The 21,071-nt window shown below is 36.0% G+C and overlaps 1 protein-coding gene and 1 long non-coding RNA gene across 2 annotated transcripts; one reads left to right on the top strand and one right to left on the bottom strand.

Moving 5' to 3' along the window:
• Nucleotides 1-1,504: 1,504 nt before the first annotated feature.
• On the bottom strand, nt 1,505-20,402 carry kcnj19a (potassium inwardly rectifying channel subfamily J member 19a). The gene is made up of 3 exons (XM_026208396.1): nt 17,699-20,402; nt 7,366-7,582; nt 1,505-2,401 (listed from the first exon to the last, which is right to left on the bottom strand). Exons 1-3 carry the CDS (start codon nt 18,365-18,367, stop codon nt 1,764-1,766), a joined length of 1,524 nt encoding a protein of 507 aa, XP_026064181.1. The 5' UTR covers nt 18,368-20,402; the 3' UTR covers nt 1,505-1,763.
• LOC113047125 (uncharacterized) lies at nt 10,938-17,260 on the top strand. The gene is made up of 3 exons (XR_003276213.1): nt 10,938-11,153; nt 14,292-16,065; nt 16,228-17,260. It is a non-coding gene; the product is annotated as an uncharacterized LOC113047125 (long non-coding RNA).
• Nucleotides 20,403-21,071: the final 669 nt, after the last annotated feature.

Here is a 21,071-nt window from a genome sequence, read left to right as displayed (position 1 = left end):
TGAACAAGCTGTTTGGACTTGAGGATGAAATGATTAATTCAACATAATGCATCCTCTTTAATGTCAATGTAATAACCTTTTGTCCATATTAAAACATCACATGGGGGCATTTTATAAAATACTTTTAAATACTAAACTCTAAAGTTTCATATACCAGAGATGTATATATGCTATTAAACTAAACTAATATATATTTATTATTGTTTTATTGTTTTATTAGGATCCCCATTAGTGGCCCATTTAATGGCAGCTAGTCTTCCTGGGGTCCTCTTTAAAAATCTTCACAACATAAAATTATAAATAAACATACACACAAACAGAAAAACATATATATTTGATTTTTCTGTACCAGAGAGATTACTAAACACACATCATGTTGCAGCTGAATACAATTTATTCATTTTGACTAGGGATAACAGAGGGGGTTGTATGATACACAGCTAGAGATGAGAAGTAGGCATGCACATATTGTAATTGTGTATATTTGTCATATTACTAAGTGTGTGATTGAGATTCACTGGGCGACCATATACAGTCACCAGTAAACAGCTAAGGAATACAAATCACAGTATTTCCAGCTGGAATTTTGTGCTAAAAGAAAGAAAGAAAGAAAGAAAGAAAGAAAAACACAAATGACAAAGAATGATAATAAAAAATTAATGTTAACTCTTGGGCTTTCTATTAGTTAGGTATCTCCAACTAGTTATCACATTGCAAAACGGTATTTTTGTCTAATTTTACCGCTAAAATATCGAAAAAATAAATAAATAAATAAAAACCATTGAAACATAAAAAATTTACTTGAAAATCAACAATGCTTAAGATATCCGTACTTGTTTTCAAAGAAAGTATATTTTATTAAAGTGTACTTTCCCCAAAAGTTTGGGATCATTAAAAAAAAAAAAAAAAAAAAAAAAAAATGTTAACCAAGAGTGCATTAATTTAAACAAAAATACAGTAAAAACCATAATATTGTGAAATATCATTAAAATTTAAGGCTGTATTTCATTCCAATTATGATAAAGCTACATTTTCAAAACTTTAAATACATTTGCAGTAGTCATGATCCTTCAGAAATTATTCTAACATGCTGATTCGCTGGTAAAGAAACATTTCTTATTAATAGAAATGATGTTGTGCTGCTCAGTATTTTTGTGGATACCGCAATACTTATATTGTTATATATATATTTTTAGGTTCCAGATTCAGAAAGATCAACAAAACAGCATTTATTTGAAATAGAATACTTTTGTAACATTATAATTGTCTTCACCGTCACTTTTAATTAATTTAATGCATCCATGCTGAATAAAAGTAATAATAAAATAATCTTTCTAACACCAAATATTTAGTATATACAGTACATGATGTGTTGTCTTTCAAGTAAATATATCTTGTTTCAAGTGTTTTTATCTGGTTTAGTTTGTTTCCAGGATCTTTAGGCATTTAACTTTTTAAATAAATATTTTGTTTTTGTTTTTTTGTTCCTTTACTGTAAAATAAGTCAAAAGTACTAATTACAAATACATTTATACACTTTTTATTTATTTAGATTTTTTTTGCAGTGCAAGCCACTGCAATCCTCCATTGTGCAGTCAGTAAGTTAATCCTTGACATGTTACTGTTACTCTACAAGAGTCCTTATTTAGTTCCAAGCAAAACAATAATTTAGCTCTAATCCGGATGTAGTTGTCCATGCTCACTGTACATAAACACTGAAAATTGCTCTCAGATTAGGAGAAAGTTTCAAAAGCACTTCTAGGTCAGCGATCTGCATTCATCTTCCTTAATTTGGCAGGCAGGTTGTCCTCTGGTCGGCCACCAGGTGTGTGTGGAGGACCGTGGGGGTGTGTGGGGATGGCCGCTGGGGTGGGAGGCAGACTTCTCTGGTGGAGGTCTCCCGTGGACATGGCCATGGGTTGGAAACCAACTTTGAGGGCTTTGAGGTGGAATCGTGCCTCTCCGTCAACCTGCCCAGGGCTGGAGCTGAGGCGTTGTAGTTTAAGAGGAAGGTCCCCCGTGCTCGAAGCCTTTTCGTACTGCTGCGAGCTCAAACGTAGTACCTTCCTTTGTAGATCTTCTCTACCAGACGAGCTCATTTTCTGGAGTTTGGTGGGTAGCTTGCAAGAAGCGCTTCCAGAGTGCGCCCCTTCCTCACCTGCTTCCAGGCAGTCCATGGAAAACACTCGCTCCCGGTGCGGTGTGACCAGGGGGGAGGTGAGCGAGGATTTCTCCTCATATTCTTTGACGCTGTAGGGTGGCGTGGGAACCTCAAAGGTGCTGTGAAACTGGGAGTAGTCCACCCGAAAGAAGCCCTCTTCCAGAGACATGACTGGTAGAAAGCGGTGACCCCACAACACCTCATCTTCCGTGTACGAGGTACGAGCTTGGCATGTCATACCTGTGAAAAACAGCATATTATAAACAAGTATTACAATGGAGAGGAAAAGTTTATTGTCAAAATGTATAACAGATAAGGATGCTTTCATTGTCAGTTTAGCTTGGCCATGAGAATGATTTGTACTGCCCTGTTACTTTGTCCTCCAAGAATGTGATTTAAAGACTCTCAATACATAATGTGCGTATGAAGGCCATGCAAGGCAGAGTTTTAAGACTCCTGCAACCATAATTCAGCCAGAGGCCCATTCAGTGAGTCATAAACACAGCCCGAGCCATAGGTTTACACGGCTGGGCTCTTTCGCTTGTAAACCATCCAGGAAGACTGAAAATCCAATCTGTTTCACAATAAAGTTAAAAACAATCAATAGAGTAATCACAAAACAACTGGCGTTCCTTAAGAATGCATTGTTTTTTTGCTGTTGTTTTCATTTTCTGCAGAAGAGGAATTATTATTTTCATGGGCATAAACCAGTAAATAAAAAGAAAGATGGAAAATGTATGCTGTCACACTGAAGTAGCATTTGTTTAGGCTTGTGCTTATATTATGCAGTAATTCCAGTGCTCGATTTTATTGACTGAGACTGTCAGTCTTGTGTAGTGGTGAGGACACTTCGATATCTAGGTGGTTTAGTGTGTTTTCTAAATGTGTCATTGAACTGATTTGTGTTCCAAAACAAGTGTTCATAAGTGAGTCATTACATAATAATGAAAGTATTACAATCAAATCATGCTTGAACAAAACTAATGATTATGATTGAGTCACTGAATCATTTACTCAGCCAGTTCATAAAAAAAAAAAAAAAAAACACTGAATCATTCATGAACAAATGAATTGATCATCAGTCATTGAAATATGTGAATATGTGTGAGACACTGAATCATTCATTCAAATGACTGATTCCTTCTGGAACAAAACACCAAAGTGTGCAATTGTGTGTTGCTTTGAGACATTTAAGGCAGATTCTAACATTTGGAAATATTTCAGTTAGTGGATTAAAAAATACCCAAAGTTACCAATAATATTGTGTCTGAAATGTAAGTTCAATTTTAACATTGTTTACTGAACTGTTTAAAAGCAATATCACATAAGTTTTGTTGGTCTGAATCATTAGTGATATTCAGAGCATTAGTGATATTACATTATTATTTATTTACAATCATACCATGGCTTTTGCAGACTTTAAGCAGTTTTAGTGTTGATTTTTTTTTGGGGGGGGGGTGGGGGGTGTGTGCATATTTCTACAGAAAGGATTTAAACATGGTAAAATGTGTTAAAAATGGCCTTGGGAGTACAAATAACTCAAAGCATTAAATAAGCCAAATGTTTAATATACAAATATGCAAAGGCAGGGAAAATGTAAAAATTAATCAGTGACTGGTGTTCAAGTCTGCAGAGCTTCTGTGTGGGCCTGCTCATGATTAAATGATCATTAAATAGCATATTAATTTGCAGCAACTATAATGAAACCTGAACAAGCCTCAGTTTTCAAAAATGAAGGATGGAGATCATAACAACTTTCTCTCTAAGAGTGTTTCTGCTAGCACTATATCATCCCAAGTAATTAAACCAGTTTATGTGACATTAATCACAGTGAAAATCCCATATTTTGCTGCCGGAGTGATCATGCTGAGTGGGATGGCATGGCTTTATCTAAAGGCTTAAATGATAGATCAATGTTGGAAGAGGTTTTGTGAACGTATCAATGGCTTCACTGCAGTTCACCTGAAAGTAGCTTTTAAAGCTCTCTATTAAAGCAAGACAAATTTCACAGAAAGACTCTTCACTGCGCAATACTCTGTCAGCATACATACTTAGAGTCTTAGGTATTGATTAAAACAAGCCTCATACTTTCCGCTTCCACAAATGTGTTTGGTCTATTTGACCTAAATTGCACATATATTTGGTTCTTTGTTGTTTCTTATTAGGGTATATAAAGAGAAGATGCAAATTAAAATGAGACTTTTTAATTCTGTGAGCTGTAAAGGTTCATGCAAAGCCCTTAAAGTGTTACAGAGCTGTGGCTTTGTCTTGTACCACTGTGGAAAATGATTAACTTGACATTTCTGTCTGTGTCCAGGGCTTCAGTGGATCAATAAGCACTTATGAGTACATGGCAGGCTTCAGCTCTCGATCAGCAGAGTGGTTAACTTTTAAATCACCTGTTACTGGCCTGGGAAGAAATTCATTACTGAATGAAAGAGTGAATGAAAATGGTTTACTAGGAGCCTTCCTCTAGTGTGCACTGAAACGCTTGATAAGTGTGTTTGTGTCTATCACTGCTGTTACACCTATAATAATGAGCATCGCTGGCGCAGAGGCTATGTGATACCTTTAATCGCTTTGTCCTCATCTCATATCATTTCTCAGAGAGAGAGAGAGTTCAAATTTAAAGGGTTAGATGAAGAAAGTGTGAAAAGTAACAAAAACTATTATAAATATATTAATAATTATAAAATTGGAGTCATTTTACACTGACTTCTACCATACAGAGTGAGAGTTGCATTGTCTGTGTCCATCTGTGTAAACAGCCTTAAAATTGATATGAGAATCATATTTGATTGAAAGGGTGAGAAGTAGAAAGGAAAGCAAGTTCTAATTATATTTTTGTTTATCTGTGCAGTGAAAAAGAATGCAAAAAGAACTGTTCTCACTTTCCTATCCTGCCTTCTTCAGTTAGTTTCCTTCTTCATACTTCACACACAGATCAAACTCAAGCAAGGTTTGAAGCTAAAACATCAAACTGACAAGCATGTGACTGAAACAAAAAGACTATTATGCGGAAGACGCTGCTAACAGCAAGGCTACAGCACAGGCATAATGCAATCAAAAAGACAACGCACTCATCACTTATCACCACTGACCTGACTGTACCTACTACATCCTACTACACAGTTTACATGGTTAAAAAATACAAAGAAAGTGTGTGAAAAGTTTTATGTTATTAGACATGATTAGAACATGAATGATGTAGAAAAAAAGTATTTATTAGTAATTGTCATGTTTTCCATTAAAATATCTTAACGTCATTAAAATATGACAATTTTACTTGAAAAGCAAATTTATTTGACTTGTTTTTAGAGAAAACATCTTGAGAAAATACAATTTTCATTGGCACATTTTTTCTGTTCTTATCAAAGAAGCTAGATTTATGCATAATGCAAGGGGGAAAAATGTAAAAGAAAAGACATCTTAAAATATAAATTTTGTTTCTCAGGGATTTTTCTTTTATTGTTTTAATAATGTTAAAATAATTTTATGACACTTTACAATAAGGTTTCAGTTGTTATCATTACTTACATTAGTAATAAACTATGCAAAATTTCTATTACAGCATTTATTAATATATTCTGTTATTTTAGTGTGACTACTAATACCGTACTTCCTTTTTTCATTTCATTAATAAGGTAATTGTGACTTCTTATCTCACAATTCTGACTCATAGCTCAAATTCTGAGTTTAATTCTTCCTGAGAAAGAAGTTGATAAAAAATGTTCTTTTTTAATTCTTTTTTTTTAATTCTTATTCTAAGTAAGCTCAGAATTCTGAGGAAAAAAGTCACAAATAACATTTTTATTTTTTATTCTGTGGCAGAAAATAGAATTCTGAGACGTCAAAATACTGAGAAAAAAAATATATAATTGCAAGATAAAAAATAAATAAGTCACAAAGGTGAAATTTCTTCGGTACTTCCATAAATTATACAATTTTTAGTAGTTGTATTAATTTACATTAAGAAAGGTAACCACACTCTAACAATTGTATTGCTCATTGTTAGTTATTGTTAGTAAATGCATTAGGGCTGGGACACCGCGTCGAGGTCATCAATGACGTCGACGCAAAAAATACGTCGACGCAAAATATGCGCATCGATTCATCCACCTGTTTTTATTTCTCTAAAAAACTTTTGCAAAACGTTTACCTTATGTGTGCTGAATATACGCGATAGCCGGATCAACATTCTGTCCGACGTTATATAACCAATCCAGGGGTTTTTCTGCATTGATCTTTTTTTTGGCAGCTGTCAAAACCTTATTTGATAGGTGAGTGATGTAGAATAGAATGACTGCTGAGCCTGACAGGGCACGTACGAGAGAGAGCCCCGGCTGCGCACGCACACTCACAGTCTTCAAACAACTCACGCTTCTTGCTCTCTCTCTCCCTTGTGCATATTAATCAAAATCATTAAACACGATAGAAAAAGGGCGGAACGCCAAAGTTTCATGTGGAGCATTCAGAGATTATTATTTTTTTCTCCATGACAGGCTACTGTTAATTTTTTTTTTTCTTTTTTTTTTGGAAAAGCACTCTCTGTATTAGCTTAAAGCCCTCAAGTTTACATTGGTTACTGTATTCTTTCAATTGCTCTAAACAAGTATTTTGGGTGACCTTTTTAATTGAATGCTACACATCAAGTTGTTGTTATTTTCATCTTAAAGAAGCACTTTCTTTCAGTAAGCTAGGCCCTATGTGTTCAGTAAGCTTGGTTCAGTAAGCTATGTGTTTTCAAGGTTTTATTGAATGCTATATCTATACAAGTGCAAAGTAATGCATTCTTAGTCTTTTATTTTGTAATTTTAAGAGCAATAAACATATATTGCAATCTTAAGGAATTCATGTTTTTTTCATTCAGATATGTAAATCAACATGTATAAATTGTAAGTAGTCAATTAATGGGGAGATAATCGAAATCGAATCGGTCTGAAAAAATTAATTGTAAGATTAATCGATGCATCGAAAAAGATTATCGCTAGGTTAATCGTTTAAAAAATAATCGTTTATCCCAGCCCTAAAATGCATTAACTAACATTAACTAATGGACCTTATTGCAAAGTGTAACTGATATGTTTTTTACATTGCTGTGTAAAATCACTGAAGGCATGTGAGCAATATTGTAAATGAACAATTGTGTCAAGCCAGATTATGTTCCGAAAGAAATGAAGAATGGTGCGAAAATTGCAACCCACCAGTTGTCTCTACAATGCCCTCCAAGATGACGACGATCTCAAACTGCTCGTTCATAAGTGAGCGTTGGGACAGGTCGAAGAAAGGACTCTTGGGATTGATCTCGTGGCAGATGGTGAGGGGAGAGACCAGGAAGAGTTGGTCAGCACCTGTTCCAAAGCCCACATCCAGTTCACACTGATCCAACGGCAGGAACTCACCCTCCGGCGTCTGACGAGACTGGTGAGAGACAGTGAAGTCATCATCATCATAGTAGTCATCATCTTCAACCACTGACAATCATCAAATCAAAAACATCGATTTTAGACTATGCCCTTCAATATCCAAGGCAAATTACAGCAAGAACAATCAATATGAAAAAAAGATAATCAAAGGTGGTAAGAAATGGAGGTGAAAATGGAAAGAGGAAATTGAAAGATGAATGTCAGCAGCATGTATATTTACAATCTTGTATAAATTGTATAATCAGACCCAAAATAACAGAATAGTTGAAATTGAGGGAAATATTCATGCTGTTAGGTGTGTGAGGGAAATATTCCTCTCTAGGCATGTGGAGAGAGAGGGTTTATGGCTAGCAAGGAGTGAATGGGGAATTGTGACAAGCATGAGTGCTCAGAACAGTAAAATAAAACAGTCTGTGAAAAGGAGGAGGCTGGGGTGAGATAAGAAAATGCTTACAAAGCATTGTGTCATTTCAGCCTTGATTTAAGACGATAAAGAGTGTCTGTTCAGAAAGCTAGTGACATTTAACACCTGATGATTTGCAGGGCGATGCCAAACTGAAGAAGAGAAGGAAATTCCAATCTGAGGGTTATGTTTTTCTACACATGGGGTTTGTGTTTGTATGTGGAAAGGCAGAGGATGAATCCACACACAGATTCTCTTGTGAATAGTGTTTCTGAATATAAAGTAGAAGGTGAGGCACTCTTACATTCATCTAGATGGTGGATGTCCTCTCACTTCCAAATATCCATATCATCCACACTCAGTACAGTGGTCTTACTGGAGCTGTCTCCAAAGGGGCCATACAGCTGTAGAATAGCCTCATGGGATGTAAACCAACAACCCTCTAAAAATAGGCCTATTGCTTAAAACGCTGGAGCTCAGTGGGGCATCCAAATGCTTCCACATGGAATCATTTTCCACATGTCTACTAAACAGAACAGCATTTATTTGAAAAAGAAACTTATATTTTATTTTCATTTTAAATGTCTTCACTCTAATTTTTGATCAATTTAATGCATCATTACAATATTAAATATCTATAGATGTTATCTTTATATATTAAAGCAGACATATTTGGATATTTATACATTACACAAATATGCAAATTAGCTAAAACTATACACCTTTAACAAATGATTAAGTAGATTTGTCTGCGGCTGAACTGATTAAAATCTGAATCTTTTATCAGTAAACTAAAGCAAATACGGTGAGTAAGGTTTATTTATAAACCATGTGATGAATCTACTGAGTTGTTAGGTGAGTCTAAACTCTCGTTTCAGGGAAGGCTTGCTGGACAGGGCCTATCTCTCCTTCATCCAGTTCCCCAAGCAGAACAATTTAATAATGCTCATATAGACACAATATGACATGTCTCTATCTCTCTCTTACCCCATTATTTCCTCCATCTCACTCTTATGGCTCTTTCTCTCTTTCTCTTGCAAGCACATTGGCCAGGCTAAAATCAGAGACAGTGAGGAAAATTTTACAAGACGACACACACTGATCAAACTCTGAAAATATGTCTAATTTCAAAGCAGTATATGATGACTATTTTTTTTTTGTATGTGATGGTATGTTTTGTTTTAGGGATGGCAGCCTGATTTTTGTGCCAGAACCACAAGCCCTAGATTGCTCAGATGTATGGGATTGTCAGCTGACTGGATTTAGGCTTAATCGGATTAATACAAATTTTTACACTTACAGTAAATTCTCCTTCCACCTCGGAATAAGAGATAGAGAATATAAACATACTTTCGAAATCACACCATCCCACCCACGCACACACACATACACACACGGATACAAAACCTTCACCCACACAGAGGTTCTGGAGCAGCAGCTCTAAGTGTCTCCTCAACTCTCTATCAACCCACAAGGAGCACTTCCACCATGAAGTCGCATCACACCAACTACCTATATCCAGTGTGTTCCTGCTCACACACGCACACAAACATCCCTGCCAAAAAATCAATGTGCCTACTGCTTTTAATTTAGCAGCACTCCTGTCTTCCATCTCCCACTATATCAGTCTAGCGTTGCCAACCCCTAAAAAAACTAATAAAAAACAAAACAAAAGTAGCAGCATTAACTTTTATTTTGTACTGTAGTAGTGTGTCAGTAGCTCAGTTGCTTTAAAAATACTATAGCATTTAGAGTAAAAAAGCAGCTTTTGCCATACAGCAGCAATGCAGCATGGCAAAAATTGTGTGTAACCTAATTTATACCGGGAGACCCCGGTATAACCATTCAGTATCAAAAAAAATGCTGTTCTTTTAAAAAATGTGTAAAAGGAAAACAGTTTCCATTGAAATATTAGGCAGCACAACTCTTTTCAACACTGATAAAAGAAATATTTCTTTAGCTGAAAATCAGCAAAATAAATATATATATTTCTGAAGGATCATGTGACCCTTAACATTTTAAATGGTAGTGTATGTTTACTTTTTTGCTTTTTTTTTATTCTGCTGCTTTATCATGTGCTACTAATATTTTAGAATATTTTAATCAAAATATATTTTTCCTTTTTTAAAAGAATATTTCATGCCAGAATAAAATGTATTTCATCATTTATTCATCCTCATGTGATGATGAGGATATGTTGACAGAAGATTCATTTTTGGTAGAGTAGTTATTTCTCTAACAATAATGCTTCTGTCTACCCAAACATAATGCCATCTTTGCTATTTTTGGGGTGTTAGAAGGAGGATTTTGGGATGAAGCCCTGAGCTCACCTCCCAATGCATTTCAAACATAAGTGCTTGGCCAGATCACAACAATGAGAATCGGGCATGTAACTAAAATGCACAACGCATGAGACACAAGCCATCATTGTTGTACACATGATGTGGGGTTCATTGGGAGGTTTGTGGTATTGAGTATGAATGGGATTACACTATTTTTCAGCAGGCTTTACTTAAGCACAAACATTCTGTTGCTTTTCTTCTGCTTCTTAAATCCACTCTAGGCAATGGCTTTTTTTTTTTTTTTTAACTCCTGTCTCTTTAAGTTAAGCTTGAAAAGACAGATTACTAAATTCAAGAAGCAGACGAGCAAATTGTACACAACATCTTTCCTGCATGTTTCAGGAAAACACAGCTAAATACACACATTCACACCAAATCGCAGTGGACAATATCTGGTGATAATCTTAAACTGTTTAAGATGAGGAAGTTATTATAAATAAGATGTTAAGGGATGATATGTTTGCATGCATCTGATGAGCTCTAATGCTGACTGATGTCAAGCTAAAGGCTGTACTCATCTTAATTTAGTATCCATTGGCTTTTAAGCCACACAGTTAGACAGAGCCAAAACCATTTTAAAAACAGCACCTTCAGAGAAGTGAATAAGCTATTATTAAACAGCTAATTTGAATGTGTCTGTGTGCCTCAACATTCAATCTGTGTGTGTTTATGTGTGCCTAGTAGACTAAATAGCTGCCAGATCAAACCTGTCATTCGTCTTTATATCTCACAGGAAAGAGGAGGAGAGATAGAAAGGAGGGAGTCTTCAAGAAGAGGGAAAACAGAAGGAGGTGGATCGAAACCACTTTCCACTGTAGCAGGTACCAGCAGCCATCCGTTAGACTCAGTCATGTGCATGGGTGAATAAAAGCTGGGATTTCACTGCTTTGCCTTCCTCTGACTCACAGTGGCATTGACAGCAGAGCTGTGGGAAGGGGAGGGGATACTCATAAGCAAATAGATGGGACTTTCACACTGTTAATAGAGTGCTAATACAACCAAAATTTAACTATAAGATAGAAATGTAAGATGTAAACAGTCTACCAGTGTAATCAGAATGACACAGGATTCAATAGAATAACACATCTACAAAAAAAATAAAAAATAAAAAAAAACTTTGATTAAATACACAGCAACCCTCTACATTGCGAATAAATCACTTGCATATGCGACTAAATCTTCACTATGGTGACTAAATTATGTCTAATATTAGCCAATGGCTAATAAATTCTCAGATTTTACTCTGAGTTGGAGGCTAAGTATAAATTTAGCACAGATATATTTTCACTCGCCGAACACTCCCTGACTGAGCGCTATATACTTCAACTGATCTGTGATATTTTTCAGTTCATCTGAATGGATGCAAAAGCGCACTTATTTGAAGTCAAACATACATATATAGTCTGGCGAATAAACTAAAAGATTTACTAGCCAATGGCGATTCAATTGCCAAGGTGTCCGTAGAGGGTTGCACAGTGAAATTATTTAGATTAACTGTTTTTCTATTTTAACATTGAAAAGAGTTGTGAGTTGTTCTATTCTATGCAATACTTCTCTACTCAGTTTCATAAGAAAACCAGTCGAGTTAACAGAACTGAATTGTTACGGAGTAATTCAAATTGGCTTCTGCATTATTTCTCTCTCTCTCTCTCTCTCTCTCTCTCTCTCTCTTCTCCTTTGAGGAATTACCTAATAAAATCCACATGCATTATATAGATAATGTAATGTGCACCTCTTAGCAGGAAATTTCATATTGCTGAAGGCCATATACGTATAACCTCTGTGTGTGTCCATAACAAACTCATCCATCTGTATCACTGCTGGGTCACATGTCCCCAACCCCTGTTAGTGACAAGACAAATAACATGTTTTCCACCTCACATTTCATCCATCACTGCCAGCCTGCAACACACACAACACACTATATTCATACAAAATATAAATAACTCAAAGCATGCCTGTGTCCTATAACAAACATATATTCAAGCAGTTTGAGATTATGTACATGAACCTTATAAGTAATTCTAAACCTTTTCATTCATGTCAAACATACTGTCAAGCATAAACACACACAAACTCATTTAAATTAGACCTTTAAGCTCACAAAATAGACCAACACATCACCACACAAAGACCTTTATACACTACACACCCACACAGTCAACCTGAGTTAAAGCCTTTCTCCTGTAATCGAATTATCAGCAATTATCTCATTCATCACAGCGCACATGTGACTGCCTTCACAACAGCAAACATCTGTTCTCACTGTAAGACATGCTAAATGAGATCAAACAAATCCAGCTGAACTGCAGTGGGAGCGGTGTTTCCTCAGCTTTTATGATGTTGCTTGCACAATTAGCGCTTTATTATCATCACTATGATTGTGTGTGTGGGCTTAGACAATCTAAATGGATTTTTTCTCTGGGTAATCACATAACCTAATAAATTTCATTCAGAACTCGTAAAATGTGAGAATAAATGTGTGCAAATATGTGTGTGCAGAAGGGCCGTTTTCTCCTAGAAGGCAAGGTATGCAATACCTATGCAATAAAAAATTTTCGACTCAGCTTAGGTAAATTAAGGGTGCACACACGACATCAGTAGTAAAAAGTAAAAGCTACACAAAATGCTTTTATTGTTTACTTGTATATATTTTGGGTATTTATTATAGTTATTACTTCTGGAGAAATATAAAAATATTAAAACATAAACTTAATGACTCTTTGATAAGACTTCTGATCAGAAATTCCCCAAATATTATGGTCAGTCGAACCTCTTTGGCCTAAAATATCTACCCCTCTAGAAGAGTGTCAGTAATTTAGCAACACATCTGCATGGTCACAGTTTTCTAATGGTGGTCACATGACATGCAGGTTTCTTTTTTTTCTTTTTTTTGGTTTTCATCAGCTCATAAACCCTTTGCAGTCCCTTTACAAACCAGTTTGGAAAACCCTGACTTGAATAAATACTATGTATACTAATATATCTATTAAAATATGTCTATTCTATTCTATACTGTATTCTATTCTATACATACCGTGTATTCTATATTCTGTATTCTATACTGTACATATCGTGAGACTCTCAAGTGTCCAGTATCCTCTCATCTCACTCATGTTTCCTCGCTCAACTCAACCTAGAACTTTACACAAGACAGACATATATTCATTGTACCTCATTTCTACCATGTTGCATTAGAATGCTCTTGTGTCTTCCTGGCTGAACACTATCTTTCTGTCTCCCACTCTTTCCCAACTCATGCCTTGTATTTTATCTTTTTATCTCTTATGTTAACAATCTGTCTCCTTTCATCTTTCTGCTCTTTTCGTCTGCTCTTTTTTTCTCCTCTCTACCCTTGCTCTGTATTCTCTGTTCATCAATTCACAAACAATAGAGACAGTGACTCAGAACTGCAATTAGATGAATGGAAGGTGATATATACCACTTAATTTATATGAAACTGAAGATAAGGTAAAAAAAAAAAAAAAAAAAAAAAAGATGGGGAAGAATCATACGGGCATGCTTCTCTCAATTTAGAGGATATGGAAAGACAGATAGGAAGTAGGAAGAAGCAATATACATATGTCATTATTTTGTATAAAATATAACATAATGTTTTCAGTGACTTGAGGGTAAATAATGACATTCAGAATTAAGTTAACTATCCCTTTAAGAGTGTGCAGTGTAGTGTCTCTACGCTTGCATATTAGAGAGAATATAAGGTGAACCATGAGAGAGTCTGTCTGGTGTGCTATTTGTTGCTATGATGTGCAACAAATACTACACACACATACTCTCACAAAACACCAGTCCATATGTCTTACACCCACTATAAATGTTCATGATCAATCTTAACAATTAAGTATTCCTCTTTAAGTGTGCATATCACAGTTGAAATTATAAATGCATCAGTATTATCAATGCACATTTTAAATGTTTCTGCTTTGTTTATCCGACAGGATGAGACATGATCTAACAAAAGGTGACTGGGAATGACTGAGATTGTGTGTGGGCGACTGAATCTAAATGGACTGGATATGCTGGCTTTAACAAATTGGCAGAGAAAGAGAGAGAGAGAAGAGAAATAGAGAAAGAGAGAGAGAACTGGTTTGTATGTGATTAAAATACAGAAAGAAATGCCAGCTCAGATAGGTACATGTTAAGTGCTCTTAAGTGCTCTTAAGTAGCCTACTTCAACTGTTATTGTATAGGCAGGCCCCTCCAGTGCACATCTAGCTAGTACTGTTATTTTGATATATTTTTTAATTCAAATTTCCATTCATTGACAGAGTAGTCCAGGCACAGAAAGAGATATACCAGAGTGCATTAAATTGTCCTCTGCCTCTAAAAAACCTTTTGTGTATTATATTTGTTTTTATCTATATTGATCTGTAATATGCATAAAATGTGTCATCTGATATGATAATCCATTCCATATTTTTTATACATAATATATACACATACCTGCTTCTATTCTACAACTCTTCAATTATTCAGACAATGGAGGTTACATTTTATTCATATTCCACATCTTTGGTGCTCTGGTTGTGAGATAAATACTCTTGGCTGCTTAAATAGCCCTGAAGCACAAGGAAAAAATACTGATGAGAACCGGGTTATATTAGAAAGAGAGAGAGAGATTTCTTCTTTTCCAATATATGTCCACATTTCTTCATTCTCTTTTGAGTCAGTTTCTTGCCTTTTTATTTATTTTACCTTTACTTCCAATAAATCAAGTTTTCTTTCTCTCAGAGTCTATTTTATATGTGTTCCCTGATGCTGTCTACACTATTCTGGCAAACCTTTCACTATCTCTCAGTACCCTATTGTGCTTTCTCTGTTTATCCTCTGTTCCTCTTCTTATTCTTCTCTATTTGAAAGAAAAAACTTCAGCAGCCTAAACTGACAGTCTGCTTCATTTAGTTATACGCCATTGACCAAAGACTCTTAATCAATCACAGCATTCACTTGGCACTACATAATTACTGTGAGCTATGCAGTGGGTCTTTGAAGGGTCTTTGAAGTGGGTCTGAAAGGTCATCCATTCATATCTTTGAAGAATATTCACCTGTTTAACTTTGCAATTGTTCTGCGGGCTTAGTAAAATTATTATACTGGATAGATTCAGATGATCACACAGTTCTATAAGTAGCCTTTATAACCTTATAAGCAGCCTTTGACTGATAGTCCTATTCATCAGTTAAAGGGGAGAAATCCTATTGTGTGAGTGTGATGTCCATGTGTCAACTTTCCTTGCCTTATTCATTTCATTTTAAGCCCTTCTATTGACCGAACTGATATGGACAGTAGACAGACATACTCATACTCACACAATAGCATCAAAGCATAGTGTAAGAATGCATAGTATTTTTCTACTAGAGCTATTATGTAAGCATCTTCTAGATGAAAGCAATTGCATTGACAAAACAAGTACTCTCCCCCTCAGAATATGTTTGTATTTATAGTGCACATCTGTACATTATTCTGCTACATTTTCTAATGTTCTGAAATTATTGCCTGAGGCTATAGGGCACAAAACATCCTCCTTCTCAAGTGTGCAAATGCTAATTTTCCAGCATCTCTCTGGCTGTGACCTCAGCTCCGGCAGGAGTCTTAGAGAGGCTTATGAGCTCAAAACCCAGAAACATTGTCTTTCCTCTTCGCATTTTGGAACAACCCTTTTAAAACCTGGAATTATCGCTGACGTGGAAACACCTTCCAATTAGTGAGCAGGTGGGTTTAAATGTCACTTGTTACGAGTGACAGATGTTGGACAGAGTTAGCCATCTGTAAAACTCTCTTATCTGAGCCTTTTGTCTCATCTTGTTCAACTGTGACGATGGATGTCCATGTCGAGCCTAGAATTCTCATCTGTACTGACTTCACATTTCACAGGTCCCTTGATTGTCACTTCTTCATGCTTTCTGTGAAAGAAAACAGCTCATTTCTAAAGGGGAAAAGTCGGATCCATTCCAGAAAAACAATGTCAATGTCCTCTTGTCCCAGTAAAAAAGTAAACTCTTGTAATAACTTTTAGATATTTCTGCAGTTCCGTGTTTTACACAATATGCAAATATCAATTTCCACTACTGACTAACATGCTGTTTATGGTTCGACATTGCCACAACATTGACCCATGTTAACTATTTTTCAGAAACAAACTTTTCTCTAGTGTAGCACCCACTGAAGCTCACTGAATTTCTCTGAACATCAAAAGAATTCCACCTACATCACATAACATATTTAAAGAGATACCAAAATACACATAACCATTAAAAAAAAAAAAACTTAAAAATGATAACATTTTATGATATGACACTGCCAAATAGCTAAAGAGTATAGTGAAAAAAAATCTGCTACATTATAAACTATTTACTGTATGCACATACTGAAAGCAACAACAACATTAAATACTTAATGGATATTGAGATTAATAAGTCATTCCAGTATTGCATCTTGGAACTTAAAAATGTGAGTAAGTGAGTGAATGAATGAATGAATTAATTAATTCAAAGAAATGTAAAGGACAGGTTTCAAACAGCTTGGTGATTTAAAGACATGCAACAAGTGTAACGTGTTGAACCATACAGTGTAAGTAATTTTGCAATAAATATAATGTTATGTAGGTTAACTGTAAGTCACTTTACCATATCTAACACGTTGCTGTAAAATATTGTAAAAATGTTTTTTAAAAAAAATTAATCAAAATCACCTTATTTTAATTCTCAGCCTTTAAATCACATTTGTTTTGAGATATATTGGATTGTTATGTTGCATTTTAAGGCGTTTATTGCATTATTTTAATATCACGTTTGTTACTAGTGGTATATTTTAATGCTCTGTCTTTATATTAGGCTACCTATTATTGGTGGTTGCTAACGTTGTTAGAGAGGAATTTTTTAGTTATATAGATATAAATAGGCTGGTATTCACGTATATATATATATATATATATATATATATATATATATATATATATATATATATATATATATATATATATATATATATATATATATATATATTTACATCTGAAATTCTTCAAATACAGCCACCACAACAATCTATAATGCCTGTCACTGTACCTTTCTTCTAAAGGTAAAGTTATGTAATCAGCTTCCAGTTTTTAATGTAAATGTACTATTTTGCAGTCAAATGGCTGAGGTTAAAGAAAATTAAAATATGATTAAAAAACGATTGAGAATAGGTCTAATGTAATCTAAACTAAGCATTTCTAAAAAAAAAAAAAAAAATTAAATAATATGTATATATATCTTTGTATGCTACTCTTTGTGTTTGGCTGTATTGTCTTGCAATAGTTGTAAATAAACTAAAGGCCTGTAGGTGTGCAGTGTGTGCTTTTCACCTTTATGAGTTTACACCTGATTTGCGCGGACACCATATGGCTGTTCCTCAGATTGCCCACGCGGAACATTAAGCAGAGTTTTCCGTCTCGCTGTGAGATCACCGCGTCCTGACTGAACATGAGCGTCTCCGCGCGCTTCTTGGGCTGGGACATCTTAATGAACATACAGCCGATGAGGAACGCGTCTACTATGGAGCCAAGCAGAGACTGGAACAGAAACAGGATAATGCCCTCAGGGCACTTCTCTGTTATATAGCGGTAACCGTAGCCAATTGTCGCCTCGGTTTCAATAAAAAAGAGGAATGCTGACGGGAAGTTGTAAACATTGGCGACGCACGGAGTGTACGAAGCGTCATGGCCATGATTCAAGTCCCCTCTGATATATGCGATGATCCACCACATCGAGGCCATGACCAGCCAGGCAATGGTATAGGTGAGGATGAAAATGAGAAGGTTCCAGCGCCACTTCAAGTCCACCAGCGTGGTGAACAGATCGGATAAATAGCGACTGGTCTCTCCGCCGAGATTCCCGTGCTGGACGTTGCAGCGTCCGTTCTTCTCCACGAAGCGCTGGCGCTTCTTCTTCACCGGTGCGCTGGGGAAAGACGCGCCTCTGTTCGTGCTCACCACCTGGTAGTCCTCGCCGAATTTACGCCTTAGCGCTGCCATAACTTCAGCACATTGGTTTCATTAAACCGGAGGGGGGTTATTATCTTAAAAATACAAAAAGGAAAAACTTACTTTCTCTGTAGCATGGCTTCGGTGCCTTTTCACTTTAAAAAGTAGATGGAAATAGGTCGCGAGGCAGGGCAAGGTCTCTCTGCTAACTTTTTTTCCACCTCGAGTAAATCTGGAGTGTAAATGCAGTCAGGAAAGCTGAAAGCGCGTGCCTGTTACAATGCCAGTTTACTGTATTGCATCACTGTACAAGGCTCTCTTCTGGTCGCGTTTCTCTGGATGCCTGTGTGAAATGCACAGGTTGTGTTCTCTGTGCACTTTCGGCTCCTCTGCACATGATATGGCATGAACAGGAGAATAAGAGAGAGAAAGAGAGAGTGGGTGTGAGGGACGAACGGGTGGGAGGGGGGTTTGCTTGTGTGTGCGAAATACAATTTTTACACTGAAGAAGATGCATGTGCGGTTGTGTGTGTTCCGCGGCAACGAAAAGAAGATTGGATTTCCAGTCCAATGTTGAAATCAATACGCTACTCAGTCGACTACATTGGTGTCCCGCGGATACATTTTGTATTGTTATGCTAGTATCAATATAATCCCAAATTAAAGTTTTTTTTGTATGTGTGTGTTTAAACTGAAAACAAAATCATAATTTCCTTTCAAAACTGAACGCTATTCCGCAGTCAATTACTCAAACTAACAGCGCCATCTGTTGACTGAGATGCGTGAATACACAATTAACTAAAACAAATGAAAGCCACTCATTCACTCGTGCATATACGTATGCCTGCCAAGGCTAAGAATTATAGGGGCTTTGGGTCTTATAAGATTGTATTCCTATCGGGGAGTTAATCGGGTATTCCAGAAAGCAGGTGTGATATACCCGGCCCGGGTATGTTTAAGGTAAGGAAGCGGATAAACGCATCTTACGGTTCCAAAAACGGAGGAAACTGGATTTAACTAAGCAAAGAGGTAAGTGCCTCCCATTGGATAATTACTGCATGGATGATTATGTTTCAGCTGGCAAAAAAGTTTTTTAACCCTAAATGATGCAGTTAGTAGCTTCTCATTTTCTAGCCATGTCGGAAGACAGTTCCTGTGTTCATGGAAAAGATGTTAATCTGTTTCAAAAGGGTCTTATTTAAATTATTGGCATGAATCAAGCAAAGAAAACATCTAAGGAGATTCCTGAAACTACTAAAATTGGGTTAAGAACTTTCCAACGAATTATTAAAAACTGGAAGGATAGTGGTGAACAGTGATCAACTGTGGTTGGAAAAAAACTTAAATGATCGGGATTGGCGATTACTTAAACTTTTGGTGAAATCAAATCATAAAAAAACAACAACAGCAGAACTCACAGCTATGTTTAATAGTGAAATAAGGGCATTTCCACATGCACAATGTCAATGGAACTCAAGGGATTGGGACTAAACCGCTGTGTAGTTTTAAGAAAACTACTTATCAGTGAGACTAATCAGAAAAAAGGCTTCAGTTTGCTAAGGAGCATAAGGATTGGACTCTGGAGCAATGGAAGAAGTTCATGTGGTCTGATGAGTCCAGATTTACCCTGTTCCAGAGTGATGGTGATGGTGATGAAGAAGAGAGGTGGATGACGTGATGCACCCATCATGCCAAGTGCCTAATGTACAAGCCTGTGGGGGCAGTGCTAGGTCTAGGTTCAGCAAATTTATGTGCCCAAAGAATGAGGTCAGCTGATTACCTGAATATATTGAATGACCAGGTTATTCCATCATATTTCCCTGAAGGACTGGGCATGTTACAAGATGACAATGCCAGGATTCATCAGGCTCAAATTGTGAAAGAGTGGTTCAGGGAACATGAGACATAATTTTCACACATTGATTGGCTACCACAGAGTCCAGACCTTAACCCCATTGAGAATATTTGGGATGTGCTGGAGAAGACTTTGTGCAGTGGTCCTACTCTCCTATCATCAAAACAAGATCTTGCAGAAAAATGAATGCAACTCTGGATAGGGATAAATGTGACATTGCAGAAGCTTACAGAAATCATGCCATGTGCCTTAAACAAAGTTAAAAGCTACTTGGAGCTTCCTCCGATTTTGGAACCGAAAGCTGAGTTTAACTGACTTCTAATAAATATTTGTGACCTTAAGAAAAGTAGCATTATTTTCTGATTTTCTTAAGTTTATTTGTATTCTTATTAAAAAGGGACACTAAATAATAATTGGAATTCTACATTTATTTTCAAAATAGAGAGAGAATATTATATATTGAGAACATTTAGTACCTGAATGTAGCTGAATTTAGTAGGTTTATTATGTGTTTATGTATGTATTTATTTCTTTTTAATGCTCTTTTTATTGATGATAATATGAAAAGGGTTAAACAGACTAATCGTAGAGCACCTAAACAATGCCATCCGTAACCATCATGCATTTGTTTATCAGATAGCCTTCCCTAAATCTGAATTACCTCAAAAGGTAATGTATACCAGAAAGTGCTGAGTCTGATGATGTTAATGCTAGCAGAAAGGTGCTGTCTGTCTTTTTTATAAATAGCTGTAACATATATCTCTGAACAGTAATGACACATGAATATACTATTCCCACCAGTCTAACGACATACTTATTTTTGGTTATTGTGCAGTTATTCACTGCAGAGAAATTTGAAACTGCATCCTCTTCCTCTCTCTCTCTCTCTGTTTGCTCCTT

The sequence above is a fragment of the Carassius auratus genome, chromosome 3, assembly GCF_003368295.1.
Source record: "Carassius auratus strain Wakin chromosome 3, ASM336829v1, whole genome shotgun sequence".
Lineage (NCBI taxonomy): Eukaryota > Metazoa > Chordata > Actinopteri > Cypriniformes > Cyprinidae > Carassius > Carassius auratus.
Note: the sequence above shows the minus strand (reverse complement) of the source record. Positions and strands in the feature narration are given on the sequence as shown.